This window comes from Cheilinus undulatus, linkage group 14, assembly GCF_018320785.1.
Source record: "Cheilinus undulatus linkage group 14, ASM1832078v1, whole genome shotgun sequence".
In the NCBI taxonomy this organism is placed as follows: Eukaryota; Metazoa; Chordata; class Actinopteri; order Labriformes; family Labridae; genus Cheilinus; species Cheilinus undulatus.
Genome location: NC_054878.1, coordinates 21,321,564 through 21,338,667, shown reverse-complemented (window position 1 = coordinate 21,338,667; position 17,104 = coordinate 21,321,564). Strand labels below are relative to the sequence as shown.

Below are 17,104 nucleotides of genomic sequence, written 5' to 3'. Positions count from 1 at the left end.
TATTTTTTGTCGTTGTCATAAGGCTTCTATTTGTGTCTCTATGTGGTAAATGTATGTCTCTTTGTAGTCCATTATTTCTCTTTTTGGTATAATTGTGCAACTTTGGGGTTGTTTGGTGTGTCTGTGAGCATTTTTAGTCCTTTTTGTAGTTCTTTATTTCTTTGTGGATGTTATTACTTCTCTGTGTGGTTTCCTTGACTCTCAGACAACCAAAAAACTGAATCAGCACTTCGAAAAAAAAAAGGCTTTATGACTATTTTTGCCCCTGGCATGTCATTGCTATGTTTGTTCAGCAATTAATGTAGTGTTTCACACAAGGCTGTCACAAAATCAGGATCTATATGATACTATTAAAAATGAAAAATGCTTGTTCCTGTTTGTGAAGTACAAAAAAAATTCAAGTCCTAGGCACCCAAAGGCACTTTACTGCAAAAAATCATTGGCATCCTGTCGGTACTGGATCATTGCCATTGTTTTGTGGAAATTATGTCCAGTTTAGACCAGTCATTTGTAATGAGCTGAATTTTCTTTTTCTTAAGCAGGAAAGCCCCATTGAGATCAAGAATCTCCATTACGAGAGTGTTCTGGCCAAGACAACAGCAGCACATTTATGACACATAGCAGTTATGAACACAGATCCTGAGTCACAGAGCATAAAGTCATTAGTCAAAACATCCTGATGCATCATTCAATGTCTTTAATCTGCTTTTTAAAAGATTTAAAGAGACCAACTCCTCAAGACACAAAGTTTCTGTAGCAGATTCAAGGCTACAGGAGCAGTATACCTGAAACTCCTTTCACCCTTTTCAAGACGGACTTTGAGAATAGAGAGCAAAAGTACATCTTGTCACTGAGCCGCAGAGACAAAACTGTAGCTCCCAGGTACAAGAGGTACAAAAGGTACAAGACAACAAAAGCAACATCACACACGTAAATCCAACACAACAAACAAGCATGCAAACAACTTAATTAACATACCAACAAAAAGTGAAAAAATAACATCAGAATTACACGTTAAAAGCCAGTTTTAAAGGCGAGCATTGAGCAGTGATTTGAATGAGGTTAAGTCTGTGCAGTCCTGCATATGTGTAGGGAGTGAATAGTGAGAGGGAGGATCACGTATGGAGAAGGCTCTGTGCCCCCCAGGTTCAGTGCTTGGTTCTTAAAGACGGCGAAAGGAAGTTGATGTTAGAAGAGCAGAGACTACAATATTGTGGTACTTGTTGTTGCAATTCTGATTTTGTAAAAATAACAAAAAAAAGAAAAAAAAAATTTAAAACAAGAGGAACTAGACTTTCTCCAGGCTCCTCTTTGGGTGCTTCAACAGAATATCCAGGGGGCTTATGCCACACTTAAGGTCGGAAATGTCCCATCTTTCGTCAGTTTCTCTAGGTTGTTCCCAGGATGGTTTTGCTGTTTAGAGAAAGTGTTGTTGCCTTTAGAAGCAGAGCAAACAATAACCGCAGAAACTGTATTTTACCAAAGGAATGGCTGACTATATCACCGTACTTCATGGCAACAGGTGAGTTAGTCATAGTTGTAGATAAGCATATACTGTAGCCTATCTGTAGTGTATCCTATTTTTTATGGCTTGGGATTATTAGGTCTACTTTTGTTCACATTATTTACTTAGTGATTTTTTGCAAGGAAGACAACTTTGTAACCAATGTGACCAGCTGACTTCCTCTCTGGTCCCTGAGGCCCTGTTTGGTTGTTGAAACGCATGATATGCCATATGGTCTAAAATCAGCTGTCGATGACTGGACAAACTTAACCAGTTCAAGCTGCAATGGCTGAGTTCACACAGCTGCAGAAGTCCCCCGCAATGTTCTAAAAATATCAATTTTGTGTTACAAATATATGATCTTAACTTGGCCTCAGACTGCGTTTAGGATTCTACTTGAAATTTTGGACAGATTTGTTCCTCTTCTACATGTCTGTCTCATGAAATAGTTTTTTCTTTGAAGTTTTGTTGCTTCTCAATACTGTTGAATGAAAGAATAATAGGTATGGTATCATTTAAAATGCGGTTTCTTGAAAGTATCAAAATGTTGACAACTTTGGCACAAGAAATGAAACAACTAAGCACATAGCTAATTTTCTGGTATTTTTAAGGATAAAAATGAAACCTAACTATGATGGAGGTAAAGCTCACTGGCATATAGTACATGCCAAAGTCAGTAAAATCGTAACTGAAAAAATATGAGCAAGCATGATCATGGTGTGTTATATTTGATACTTAAATGTAGGATTTTAGGTTGCGTGTTTTGGAGAGGATTGATTTTGTGAGACTGCAGATGAGAATTACATTACCTGCTCAGGCTTGCATCTCCTTACATAAGAAGGAGTCAGGTTTTGTGTTTTTTTTTCCAGCGAGTGTCATCAATCCTGTTTATAAAGACTATTGTTTCCTGAACAAACACAATCTTCCTGTATAGTAAGTGTATACAGTTTGTCTCTGGATACTCCTTTCTCTTTCCTGCACATGAAGTGCCTCTTACAAGGATATATTGATACTTCTCCCACCATTTGTTTCTGTTTTTTTAAAGCTTTATCTCATTTTCTTTTTCAGAAGGCGAGCAGGAGGAGGCATGGCTAACAGAAGCAGGCCTAGCACGGTTGTTCGATGATTCACTGGCAGCTGACCAGGACCAGGTGTCAATTATCTTTCCCCTTATTCAAACAGACTTGAGTCAGAGTTTAGCAGCTTCATGTTTACACGTCAATATTTCATTGCATGTGTGCTGTACTGTTTGTCTGTGCCATGCTTTAGAACAGTTGTTCTCACCTGGTCTATCCTAATTTTCCAAAAATTGTAATGTCTTAAATTTATTTAAAGGAAAAATTTCAGTTTGTACCTTAGATGGAACAGAACAAATGACAAGAAGACAGGACAAAACAAACAGGTTTTGAAAGGCGGTGTATAAGTTTTATTTAGTCATTTTCCCCTGTTAATGTGCAATTATTTGATCCTTGAAAGAGATTTTAAGAAACATACTACCATGGGAAAACCAGCTTTTTTCATGCAATAAATCACATGGCAGAAAAATTAAGCAAACATTGACTATACGGTTGTATGTCAGCTTCTGGCTTCTGTGCATCACAGACCTACTTTGCCTACATTTGTTTTTTTGGCACGCCTTTGAGACTAACTAAAATTAGCTCCACAAAACATGCTTGGATCTCAATCCACCAGATCTGAACCACTGCTTTAAAACAAGCTTAAACTATCCAGAATGTGCTTAATGACAGGACTAACTTACTGATGAAGACTTCGTGTACATTGCTATACTGTGTAAAAACCTCTAATACCTGGTTCTGTTTGGCTGATAAACAGGAAGAAGACAGCGTGGTGTTCCTGTCCACACTGACAAGGACTCAGGCTGCAGCCGTAGAGCGACGTGTGACATCACTACAGCAGACGCTACGGCGACGCAACCGGCAGCACGTCCCTGATGTCAGAGACATCTTCAGACCTCCTGAAAAGGTCGGCAGATACATGAACACAAACAACTTCTGTTATATCAAAGAGAGAATGGTGACTTTACATGTGAGAAATTACATTAAACAACTCTGCTGCTTTGCTTTATTTCTTGCGAAATTAGCACCTAAGATACAATTTACAACTTTTTTTCATTCCATGCCTGAGGTACATCATACAAAAACCCAGTTTTTGCCAGATTTGTAAAAACTTGGGCTGCAGTGAAGAGCTGCAATTTATGCTAACACAGCCTTAGTGCTTTTGCTTGAAGCCCAATATTGTCTTCACAGAAATAAGATTATTAATGTGAGCACCAAGCTCTTGTGAGAGAAAGGAATAAGTGTACTTCCAAAGATTGTTTATTGCAATTACATGATTTATTTATTAGTTATACTTTTAGGAATGTGTCACTGAGGTGTGTGACCACCTGAGGTGTGTGACCACCTGTCACAGACAGTAGAAATTATGAGACGACCATGAAACGGTAAAAATCTGATTCTGCGTTGACTATTTTGTCTTCCCTTTTTTGAAGCATAAATGAAGGAAGTGGAAACAACTCTTTCAACTTCATGCCTGTTGTTTTTTCTCCAGATTTGCACAAATCATTAATCAATTACAGAGCTCCTTGTTAGACAATCAAATCCCACGTCACTACTGCAGACTCAAATCCCTTCAGTAAACTTGGCTAATTAGATGAATTTTACTTCTGCTTCTCTAAGCTCTCCCTGTCAGCAAAATAAACTCCTTTGAACCAGGAGACATGTACATTTCCTTTCACTCAAACATGCAAACATTCAGACACTCAGTACCCACTAATTAACACTCAGGGTAATATGTAACATGAAGAATGTAACACGTAGGACATGGTTTGTTTTAATATGTGACAGGGTGAACTTTGCACCGGGAGTTGTAAAGTCGTGTCTGTGTTTCAGGATGGAGAGCCAAATAAAGTCAAAGGGGGAAGTGAGAACGGACAAAAAGATGTCACTTCAACTGGTATGTACATCACACTCTTGTAGACTCACACTCACACAGAATGAGTCACAATGATGAACTGAGGCCCAAATAAACTTCTGCCTAGCAACCCATACATATACCATCAAAATAAAAGCACAGATATACAAAAATAAAAGTAAATTCAACAGAGAAGCTCTGTTCATAGATGCTGTAAAATTTAATACAAATATCTATTTAAATAATACTGTACATCTTTATTCATTTATTTACTAATTTGTTATAAACATTCAGAATGAGTGCTGCACTGATGATGTGAAGAAGACTTTGCACAGCGGTCTGACTCTCCCTTCATCAATACAAGATCTTGGCGAAAAATGAATGCAACTCTGGATGGAAATAAATGTTGTGACATTGCAGAAACTTATCAAAATGATGCCACATTGAATTAGTGCTGTAATCAAAGCTAAAGCCGGCCCAACAAAATATTAGAGTGTTGGATGATTTTTTGGATGGGCAGTGGTTTTACCAATGAACACTATTGCCATCATTTTTGAACACTATCGATGAAAGTTTAAAAAACAAAAGCTAATGTTAGACTATAAAGGAACTTCAACCCAGTCAACTGACTTCAACACCATCACCACTAAGCTTTCAACTTTTATTTTGCGCTCTTACCTCCTCTGTAAAAAACGTTCTTCTAAGTGTGACCAAGCTAGTGGTCATGGCTGTGTCAGTAATTAGTTTAACACTGTCATAGTAAGACATGAAACTTCAGTACTCAAAAAGTGAGGCCCCTTTAGATGTATTTTATGTTCTAGAAAAAAAGAAAATCCCCTAGTCTTATATTTACCACAGGCCTTATTTCATGAATCTAATTGAAAACTCGCTGAAAAATCCCAGTGACTTTTAGGCAATGGAACTCAGTGCTAAAATGCTACATCACTTCCACGCTTTTGGGTTTATTTCTGCAGCACTCTTGTGCGTTTTAGACAGTGAATAAAACAGGTAGGAATATCCATAGAAAGTTAAAGCTGCATAAAAGGCTCAGGTCTCTTTTCTTCATTAGTGTATGTGCCATTAAAACCCTTTGAAATGTCTGTCCCTGTACTCATAAAACTTCACTCTAACTACATAAACACTTCTCCTACCCTACTAGTACAACTGTGTCTTTATTACCTTTTTTGTCTGACTAGAAATAGAGACAGAGCTGGACGTTGAAGTGGCCTTTTCAGAGCAGGCCCTCTCTTACAGGGACAACCACCAAAGGTTAAAGCTCAACACGGGACCCAGCTCACCTGACGACAAACTACCAGTGAGTCACATACCTGAAAACCACACACGCATACACAGAGGCTAAATAAAGATTTACTTCCTCAGCCTTGTTTCTACACAGGAGCGATACTCTAGCTTAGATGAAAAAGTGAAGCAATGGTTTAGATTATTTTCCTGTACAAACAGCCACTTTTTAATGCTTTCCTGATGTAAGTGTGGTGTTGTATTAAAGCTTGTATTGATTAATTATTAATAGTTTTAGGTTAATGAATACTGCAGCAACAGGTTACAAAGATCTGATGAGAGAAATGAAAGAATTTACTGCACACAGCTGTTTTTTTACTGCTCACAGTGAATTTAAAGGTATATCAAAATGTTTTTCATGCAGACATTATGCCAGCTACTGTGTCTGTTTTTGAAGGGAAATTGTCTTTTTTTGGCTTCCATTTTAGATAGTTTAACATCTTTTGTTATTGTTTTACAATAGTTTTATCTCTGGTAATTGTTTTTGATTTATTTTAATGTTTAATTATTTTTTCTGGCTTCTTGTTCTTTTCTTTTCTTTTCTGTTAATTACTCCTTTTGTTGTTGTTGTTGTTGTTGTTGTTTTTATTTGTTTTAGATGATATTTTTGGGGGGCTTTTTGCTTTTATTGCTATAGGATAGCTGAAGAATGACAGGAAATATGGGGTGACAGAATGGTTGAGGATATGCACCATACACCACTGAGATTGAGAATCGATCCCATGACCAGTGTGTTTAGGACTATAGCCTCTGTATATATAAATTATATGGGTGCCTGCTCTACCTACTGAGCTAAACCGGTGCCCAGCTTTTTTATGGATTGTTGTCAGTTTCTTTTGAGTCTATTTGTTACTTTATGAAATACTCTGCTACAAGGCAGCGAGTTAGTGAAAGTGTGATTAAAAATAACTAAAGTTTAGGTGATTATGTTGTACCTTGGATTAAATGGCTACAGTTTGTGTTGAAACAGAACTTGCTATTCTTAGTGAGGCTCAATCCCATTTGTATCATTTACCCCTTCTCTTACCCCCTCCTTTCAAGCTTTCCTTTGCCCCTTGAGACAGAGTTAAAAGGATAGGGTGAAATCTTCCCCTAGTAAATGTGGCCGTCTTTCAAGTTTATAATGCATGATTAGTAGTTCTGGACAGCACTTTAGTAAACAGACATTTTTGGACCTCTACTTTAAGTGACCTATTTAATGCTTGTAGGGAGAATGTTGCATTGAAACAACTTTAAGACATAGGTTGGTGGCAATTTTCAAATGCAAGATTGGTTAAGCTGTTTTTGTTTTTGTGTTGTTTTGCAAACCAGGATTTGTAATCTCTTAAAAGCTGGAAATTATAGTGGAGAATCACTGCGGTAAATCATGTAGGTAGTGCTAAATCGTGTCATACAGCAGCTCTATTATTTTCAGCATTTTGAGCACTAATCTATACTGCCATCTGGTGGTTAAAGTTGGCATAACAAGCTGTTTCCAGTCTTGTTTATGTATAGGCCTCTCAAGTTTTCTCACTAGGCTCTCAATCCTGTATTATACACTCTGTACTAACCATGCAATTTGATATTATATATGGTTAGAATGTAAACATTGTTTACTTTTAAAGGTGCAGTGTGTAATATTTAGCCTAGTAGCATTTAGCAAAACAAGCTTGGTTAAAATGAAACATAACATTTATAAGTAGACTGATCTAAATTAGTGTTGACATCTGATAACATTAACTCAGAATAAGCCTTTTATTCATACATAGGGAGGGTCCCCTCCAAGGGCGCTGCCATCTTGGATTTTTGCATTTTGCCTGTTTCTATGGCACCATAGAAGGAACCAAATAACAGTTAAGCATGTATTGATTTTTAAACTTCACTGGTTCCCACAGTTATCACCAGAGAAATGAGCATCACACTCCAGAACTGACTGTTAGATGTTGATAGTCCCAATTTTATACACTGCACCTTTAAGTTCTTGATGCTAGACTGTCATCTCCTCTTTTTTCCTATCAGAACTTTAAGCTGCTTCGGGATAAAACAGGTCAGACCAGAATAGGAGATCTGTCTCCTCTGGATATGAAAAAGGTAACACACTTTGATACCGTTTTTTGTTTGTATAAGCCATGTTTGTTCAGTGATACGCTTTTGAGAAGATGGTACCTAATTAATGATTAAGTTGGGCTGTTTGTAGGTGCACCCATGATTAGAAACTCTAGAAGTGTAAATAAAAAAGAAAATTTCACAGCTTACAGTGTGGTACTATATAGTTAAAATCTATGTCTGTTTGTAATATCTTGTCAGGTGCGTAGACTGGTTCTGGTGGAGATGACGGCACTATTTGACACAGCAGGGATTGACCTTAAGGCTCACAAAGCTGTCAAAATCAAAACTAAAGGTACAATACAAACAGTGTATTAACATAGTAAATATATTTTTTCCAGTAAACACGAATCTTGGTGTCTGGTATTAAGATATTTATGTTAAGTAAAATATTTGTGTTTGGTTGTTTGTGTAGAAAGTGGTCTATTTGCTGTTCCTCTTGCCATGTTATTGGATCAGGACCAGAGGCGGGCTCCTGGGACTAAAGTGCCATTCATACTGCAGAGGGTAAGCAGACACTGTCTCTATTCAGTATAACAATAATGATGAGAGACAGCATTTTAATAGTCCAGTGAGGAATTTTTAGATGGGCTGATTTTGTCCCCTCCCTTCTGTGATGAAGCTGTACATGTAAAAGCATGTTTTAAATAAAATTCTCATCCTGACCTCTTTAAACAGTCAAAAATATCACTCATTGTCAACATCGACTGTTTCTGCAGCATGCTGTTCATCATTTCATCATATACCATCCTTGTAGCTATGTTTTTGACCAAGTGTTAACCTACAGTGTTTAAGACAATGTGAAAAACCTAGGTCTGTCTGCAGAAGGACTAGAAGTCATAGACACCCCATGTTAAAATACAGGTGGTGTTAGTTTATGTCTTTACAGGCACACACTACACAGGGATGTTTATTTTTCCTTTGAAGAAGGATAACAGTGGTGTATAAATAAGGACGTGGCTGATAAGACTGTGAGGCAGCATGGTGTGGCTGTTTGTCTCAAGTCTTGAGGTTCACCTCACCTCCACTTGTTTGTCTTTGACTAGGCTGAGCTAAAGTTAGGTCTCAGTTTGTGACCACCACACATTTGCTTCAAGAGCCTCCTTTCGAAACCAAAGGCTCAGGCTTAGCCCAATATTTTTGATGACCTATGGTTATAAAGCAATTATAAATAACTATTAATAATCTGTAGGTTGATGGTCTTATTTGCTCTTGTAGGTTGATTTCACTCAGTTTCATGATGAGGTAAAATCTCCTTACATGAGCTTTTATTTCATATGAGTATCACTATTTACAGCCCTAATTCAATATTTTCTAATAGGTATATATATATTTATATAAATATATATTTAACTGTTCTTGTCATTAGTGTCACCAGTACATCCAGCTTAAATTGTCTGACTCTCCATATCACAGCTAACTCTGACTGCTGCCTTACTTTTTTCCAGCTTATTAGTCACATTGAGGAGGAGGGACTGGACACAGAGGGGCTGCTACGGATCCCTGGAGCTGCCACAAGAGTCAAGGTTAGTGAAGGCATTTCAGTGCCACCTCTTAAGATACCTAAAATAGAAAATAAAAAATGTAGATCTTTATCATCCTGGTTTTATCTGATGTTTTAACCAGTACTTGTTTTTATCACAGACTGTTCATACAATTTTACTTTTGTGTTTACCTCACATACAATTATTTTTAACCTGTTTTATTTTTTTGTTTTGTGAAATTCACTTAAATATGGACAAAATTATTTGACCACACCTGTTAATTATTAAATGTTTCAATCAAGCCCGTTGCCATAGATGTATAAAATAAAGCACCTAACCATGTAGTCTCCATTTGCAAACATTTGTGACACAAAAATTTGTCGTTCTAGAGAGCTCAGTGACTCCAGGCTTGGTATTGTGATGATGCTACCTTTGCAGTAAGACAGTTTGTGAAATTTTAAAGCATTTAGGAACAACGGCAACTCAGCCATGAAGTAGAAGACCACATAAAATCACAGAGCGGGATCAATGCATGCTTAGGCTCATGGTGCATAAAAGTCACCAACGCTCTGCTGATTCTATAGCTGAAGAGCTGTGAACTTCCACTGGCATTAATGTAAGGACAAAAACTGTGCTGAGGGAGCTTCATGGACTGGGTTTCCATGGCCAAGCAGCTGCATGCCAGCTAACCAAGTCTAAAGACAAGCGTCAAATGGAATGGTGTAAAGCACACCCACACTGGACTAAAGTTTAGTGGAGGAGGTATAATGGTATGGGGCTGTGATTCAGGACCCCCTGGAAAACAAGATGCTGCATCTTGAGGAGCTATCCTTCAATAAATTTAAATTCAGGGTTTGAGCTAGGCCCCTTATCTCCTTATCTCCAAGGCAAGGACTATAAAGACATGGTTTGATGAGTTTGGTGTGAAAGAACTTGACTGGCCCACACAGAGCCCTAACCTCAACCCCATTTAGCACCTTTGGGATGAACTGGAACAGAGGTTGGGAGACAGGCCTTGTCGTCCAACGTCAGTGTGTGAATGAATGGGCACAAATTCCCACAAAAACAATCCAAAATCTTGTGAAAAGCTTTCCAAAAAGAGTGGAGGCTGTAAATGGAGGTCCGACTCCATATCGAAGTACATGTATTTGAATACAGTGTCATTACAGTGCTTGTTGGTGTAATGGTTAAGCAGCCAAATATTTCTGTGCATGTAATGTATTTTTTGAAAGGAGCAACATGATTTGTACTTGTTACTAAAGAAGTAAAACAAGCTGACTTGTATATTTGTCCTGAATTCAGTCACTGTGTCAGGAGCTTGAGTCCTCTTTCTATGATGGGACGTTCCCATGGCAACAGTTAAAGCAGCATGATGCTGCTAGCCTTTTGAAGCTCTTCATCAGGGAGTTACCCCATCCTTTGCTCACTGTGGAGTACCTCAACGCATTTCTTGCCGTCAACAGTATGTTACCCACCATTCATGAAGCCTCATGCTTTATCATTACAGCTTAACAGCTACTTTGTGAGATGAACAAATGGATTAATTTGTATGTGTATGTTTGTGTGCTTACAGATCTCCCCACAAAGAAGCAGCAGCTGCAGGCTTTGAACCTCCTGGTCCTTTTGTTACCTGAGGCCAATCGGGATACTTTAAAGGTACATGAGAGCTGCTTCCTGTATCATCTCCATTTCAAAGAATGAAACCTCCTTCACTGTTTTTGTTGTATATTTGATTTTTGTGTCTGCTTCCACAGGCTCTAGTGGAGTTTTTCCAGCGGGTGATTGACCACCAGGCCAAAAATAAAATGACACTGAACAATGTCTCAGTTGTCATGGCACCCAACATCTTCATGTTCAAAGGTTTCCGCTCCAAAGTTACAGAACAGCAGGAGTTCTCCATGGCAACCAGCACAGCCAACATCGTCCGGCTGCTCATTAGATACCAGAATCTTCTCTGGACAGTAAGGATGAAAAATAATCCTCAAGCTTCTTATATCATCCGTTCAAATCAAAGCTATGAGAGAAATGTCCATGCTCATAACACCATCTACTTTATTTTTTAAGATCTGGGTGGCAAGTACAGACTGTGTGAAACTTAGACTATGAAATCTCCTTTCTGTTTCTCTTTTAGATTCCCAAGTTCATCATGACCCAGGTCAGACAGCAAAATATGGAAAGTCAACGGAAGCAGAACAAAGAGAGAGCTGTACGAAAACTCCTGAAGAAGATGACGACAGAAAAAACAGCTGATAAAACTATCCCAGAGGTAGGAGGTGTAATTTAAAGAACAGAAACCTTGCTTATAATGATACCAAGGACTGTGCAAACAAGATAATATAAATCTGTCACTATAGGGTTCTGACTATCTGAAGAATAAAACACCTCTCCCCCTTCTTGTATACATGGATTAGTAAGTGCTTCCATTCTGAACAAATACAGGTGGACAACATAACCTCTTCTTATTGCATGAAAGTGAAGCCAAAATATTCTTTTTCATGCATGTTGTCATAGGGGCTGTTGAGGTTTATGGGATCATGTTTGTAAAATAGAGATCAGCAAGGGGGAGTCCTTATTTTGACATCTTGCCACTTGTGCTAATCAAAGCACACACTTAACTAACAGATTTTAGAGATGCATCAGTTGTGAAAATAAGGACTGATAGTGAAATGGATTTGAATTAATTCATCTTTTTACTTAGTCAGTTAGTTAGTTGGTGAGTTAGTCAGTTACTTGGATAGTTAGGTAATTAGTCAGTCAGAAGGTTGTCAGTTAGTTGGATAGTTAGTCAGTCAGTCAGAAGTTAGCTTGTTTGTTAGTTAATTAGTTAGTGTAGCTTATTTTGGTATGAGTCTCCCAATATGCCAACATTTTCCTTGTGTCCGATCATGAACACAGGGAACAGAGAAAAGTCTGTCTTACAGATGACTTCATACATCAGTTAGGCATACTAGATACCAGTATAAATTGACGTCTTTCCATGCAACATTATTTCCAGATGGCTAATTCTTGTTAGCATGGCTGATATCGGCAGATACTGATGTCAAACACCTTACCGGTTTAATGCCAAACATACTTGATTCCTTAGCAGAACTGATTCTTATGTTGGCTCTAAACAAACACTCAACAGTCTAACGAGCTGTACTTTTTTTAGCCAAGCTGTCAATCATGATTTTGTAACACACTGGCTGTGTCTGAAATCACACCTTGTTTACTGTATAGTGCACTATATAGCGAATACGCCATTTTGTAGTGTGTCCGAAATCACTTTTGTGTTTTGCAGTTGAGTCCACTTTATGCTGCTCACTATATAGTGGAGAGGGAGTAGGCAATGAGTCAGTGGTTTCGGACACAGCCCATGTCTTGAGATTTTGTCTGTAAGGCAGTAATGTAACACCCTACATTTACCAACTTGAGTAATCCCAATACTGTTCCTAATCAAACTCTATCTTGTTACTTGCATTACTTAAAAAATTTCAAGCATCTTGCATTATTGGAGGGCAAATAAACAAACCAAATGTCCCCTTGAATGCACTCTTAAGCAACACTTGTATGACAAACCTTGTGTAACTTTGGCTCAATCCATGGAGCCGGAAAATGGTACAACAGTTAAAATCAAGAATGTGAAAGTACAATATTAACAACTTTCCATTGCTGTAAACTCATCAAATTGTCCTAGCACCTTCAATGACAACATACAAAATTATTACCTTTGCTTTAATAGCTAAATAGTGCGGACCCTGAGTAACACTTAAAACAACACCAGACAAGTCTTGATCTTCAACAACAGCAGCTATCAACAAAGATTGTAGGCTAGGTGTTACCCTGTTTTTATTAACAAGCAAAATACAAGAGAGATATTATTTATGGCCTCCTCATTAAGATACAGTTTTGTGCTGACGTAGGCATATGGAAAGTTCAACTTTGTATGTCAAATTTGCATTTAGGTAACAGTGCCTATCACGTTAAGTGACTGAATAATGCAAAATTAGTGTAACTAATAGTGTAACAAACTGCTTTTTAGCAATTATTGAAGTAAATTAGTTTTTCCCTGTAAAATAAAGCTATTAATAATGTGTAATACTTATTTCAGTAACTATTCCACCACCAATCATGACCACATTCATGTTCTATATGGACTAAACTTCTCATAAAATGAACTCATTAGCATAGTGAGGACTAATTCCAATGACTGAAACGGTTTATAGCTTTATCACAGTCCCATCTTTTGACAGTCAGGAGGTGGAACTAATGGCCTACATCCAGACAGCAGGGGGAGCTCCATTATTGGGAAAGCTCTTACACTGTGTATCTTTTTATACACTCTTTATTCTGGACTACAGATTAATTTGTCATGACTGGATAATTTCTACAGTGTATCAGAGAATAGCACAATATCACAAGTGAACCTACTTACTTTTAACACTGACTAAACTATACATGGTTGTGATTAGATGGAATATGGCTTACAATTTATGATAAGACACAAAAAAACTTAAATAGTCACAATTTAGTATAAGCCTATCTCATAACTACTGTTTGTTTGTGTACTCAATACAACACCATGCTTCTTTGCATAGAGGATTTAAGCTGCAGTGTATTGCAAAATAGTGACACCCAGTGGCAATTTTTTTGAATTACATGGGAATGTTAAATAAGGGTGAGTGAATTTTAATTTTTAGAGCATTTTGTATGCAAAATACAGCACAGTCATCCTTAAAATATGTTTTCAATCACATCATTATTTACTGCATATTAGTATATTTGTCTTAATTTGGTTGATTTATTATTTATGAGTATTTGAATATCAATAATTCAAATAGCTTGGAATTTTTTATAGCTTTCCCAAATTTTCTGGAATGCCCATGGTGACCTTAAACTTTTCTATTTGTTACTTTTTTAAGAGTAAATGACAGCTTACATTTCAAAGTACAGCATATTTAACAGCACTATTTTGCTCTAATATGGTTTGAGATTAGCTTAAACAGCACTTGACCCTGCACATTAGCTGAGTGCTCTGAGACAACTTTTTGGAGCTTAATAAACAAGAGAGCAGGATTTAATTCAAGTCCAAATTCTTTTTATATAAAATCCCTGTCTCGTCTCTGTTTGTGTGGTTTGCAGACAGTGTTTTGACCTCTGTGAAGTGTTATTAACTGTCTCTCTGTTGTCTCTGTGTTTACATCCAGGAGGGCTCACAGGGACTCATTCGAGTTCAAGCTCCTCAGTTCAGTAAAGTGTCAATGGCGGTTCAGCTGACAGAGGAGCTGCAGGCTGCTGATGTGTTAACACGCTTCCTCAGCCAGGATAGGTAATATTTATATGTTTGTACAGAACCTGCAATCATATGCAATATTTGTTTTAGCTGCAAAGTGCCGGTCCTAAACTTTCTTTCTCTCTTTGTCTTTCCAGTTCAGTAGCAGTGAAAAAAGAAGAACTATGTCTCTATGAGATTGGTGGAAACATCAGTAAGTTCTTCTGTAGCTTAAAATATTTGATCATAAGGCTTGGTTTCAGTTTTCTCTGCAGATAACCCAGTTAGAGAGTCAGAAGGCCCTAAGATAAAAATCACTCACAATCCATTTTATCTCTCCTGTCTCTCCATCTTTCGTACCACAGAAGAGAGATGTCTTGATGGGGAAACGTTTATGAAGGACCTCTACCAGCTGAACCCAACAGCAGAATGGGTCATCAAAGTTGTGCAGAAATAAAGTTGTCCCCGCCCTCACACCCTGCGGGACGCATGGCTGCTCAACACTGTCCTACTGAGGAAGCTGACTGTGGTTTCTGCAGGTTTCCGGGAATATGGACCCTTCATTTATAGCAGACACACTGAACCAGGGTGGTTGCATGATTTCCATACAAACGGCTGGCCCTAAAAACTGCCTAAAAGTGCAAGTACAAGTGCTCTGACGAAGAAAAAAATAATTTTCCCTCACTGTCAGATTGTCAAACAAGACAAAGAAAATGCATAATTTGATGACTTTCCATCCTTGCCTTGTACTGGCTTTAATTTTGGGCCTCAGTTACCACTAGAATGAAGTTTCAGCTGTGTAGGTACAGCAAAACCACTTGTTTTCCTCCAGTCCTGCTACTGCACTGTGATGAAAACTTCAAGTCTGTGGCAGCACCTGAGCCACAAAATTGTGATCCTACACACTTTGTGACACTAAAAGTGTTGAAGTTAAAACTGTGATTTATGCCACTATTCATGTTGCTTCTGCTGTGAAAAGTTAAAATAAGTTATGGGGAAACAAATATTGAAATTGTTTGAATTAAGAAAGTAATTTGGGAAGTGTGGCCTTTATTTGTATTTTTATCAAAAGCTCTATAAAGTAAAGCTATAATTACATTAGTATATGTCAGCTTTTTGCAGCACTTCCCTGTAACCAGAAGGGAAAGTACATGAAAGATGGAGCTTTATGTGGAAGAAACACCGCTTTATAGTCTGGTTCTATGTGAGGGAAGGCCCTCATTGGTGGCACACCTCAACATAAATACTTTCCATTACAATGAAGCCACTTGCAACTAAACTTGGCACACAATGATGACATCAACATGTTATGGTACATAAACAATGTTGTGTAATCATACATACAATCAAACCACTGATGTTTGAGTGTTTTCACAAGTTCATCTGTCTTGAAAAACTGCAACTCATTGGTGTAAAAATGTGAACCTGCACAGTTTAGACTGTGTAAGCTCACGTGGACGTCTCTAAGTCAGTTGCCTTACAAATTTTGTACCAAAGACTCATATTAAAGAATTGCTCTTCTCCAAATTGTCAAATTAAAACATCAAAAGCTGACTGTACAGATTGCCTTCTTCAAGACTGCACCTTAACATTAAGTGGCTGCAGAGGTACCTGGAAACCTTTGGAATTATCGATTTGACCCCCCCCTTCCCCCATCTCTCCCAGTAGACCACTGGTGAAGGGTGCAGTAAGCCAGGAATAGAAAACCCTCTGAACTGTTTTGCACACAAGTTCTTGTACTTTTCTTGGCTTGTAATAAAAGCCTTAAGTTATGTGGGGTCTCCCACAGTTCCTGCAGCCATTGGAAAACATTTAACCACAAAGCTGTTTGTCTTGTGGAATGCTGTAAACTACAAGTATTGTGTCAATTCTTGCCTTGTATTATCTTGTTTTTACTGTTTTTTTTTTTTTTTCAAATACTGGCTTATTTGTCTTATTAATGCCCCTAAAATGACCACTTAAAGCCTGTAAATAAACATGCAGTTATTAATGACCAAATATGTGGTTATGAGTGCTTGTATTAGTATTTTATGTAACCTAATGTCCACTGTGGTTTTCCTTCTCTTTATAAGGCAGCTGACAGCCCTGACCGATTGCCTGTTCTAGTTTTGTTTGAGAATTAATTGCCCTCAGAAGGTTGTAAAGTCACAATGCAAATGGTGTTGGCAGGGCGTCTAAAGCCAGAGGCAGACTTAATTGGGTCACTGAAGTCAGAGAAAGACACTCAAGTAACGGGGCATATATAGTAATTTTATTTCCCCTCTGCTATTACAGATGTGTTTCCTTACTACAAAAATCTCCAACAGCAGCTGTAAAATTTGGATTTAAATTATTTATTATAACAGCCTGAACAGGAGCAAACAAAGAAAAAAAAAACAGGACCAGCGATGTATTTATTTTCTAAATAATTATTTATTCACTGTAGTCATTTAAAAATGCAAAGTATGCATGAAAAATTTGTTATATAGTGGTCTATCAGTTTCAAACAGTAAGAAGTTAACTACAACCCTAATTCCAAAAAAAGCTGGGGTGCAGAGTAAAATGTAAATA

The 17,104-nt window shown here is 37.7% G+C and overlaps 1 protein-coding gene across 2 annotated transcripts in view; it reads left to right on the top strand.

The window, feature by feature from the left end:
* The window catches only part of arhgap18 (Rho GTPase activating protein 18), a 33,971-nt gene extending 17,426 nt beyond the window's left edge, over window positions 1-16,545 (top strand). For both annotated transcript variants that reach the window (XM_041806012.1, XM_041806013.1), the window contains 15 exons: window positions 2,573-2,655; window positions 3,338-3,487; window positions 4,414-4,477; window positions 5,632-5,750; window positions 7,733-7,804; window positions 8,021-8,114; window positions 8,235-8,326; window positions 9,268-9,345; window positions 10,606-10,765; window positions 10,877-10,959; window positions 11,058-11,264; window positions 11,435-11,569; window positions 14,490-14,611; window positions 14,713-14,768; window positions 14,920-16,545. In XM_041806012.1, the coding sequence (XP_041661946.1) occupies window positions 2,573-2,655; window positions 3,338-3,487; window positions 4,414-4,477; window positions 5,632-5,750; window positions 7,733-7,804; window positions 8,021-8,114; window positions 8,235-8,326; window positions 9,268-9,345; window positions 10,606-10,765; window positions 10,877-10,959; window positions 11,058-11,264; window positions 11,435-11,569; window positions 14,490-14,611; window positions 14,713-14,768; window positions 14,920-15,011 (1,607 nt within the window). In that variant the 3' untranslated portion in view covers window positions 15,012-16,545. The remainder of the gene's footprint in view (window positions 1-2,572; window positions 2,656-3,337; window positions 3,488-4,413; window positions 4,478-5,631; window positions 5,751-7,732; window positions 7,805-8,020; window positions 8,115-8,234; window positions 8,327-9,267; window positions 9,346-10,605; window positions 10,766-10,876; window positions 10,960-11,057; window positions 11,265-11,434; window positions 11,570-14,489; window positions 14,612-14,712; window positions 14,769-14,919) is intronic.
* Window positions 16,546-17,104: the final 559 nt, after the last annotated feature.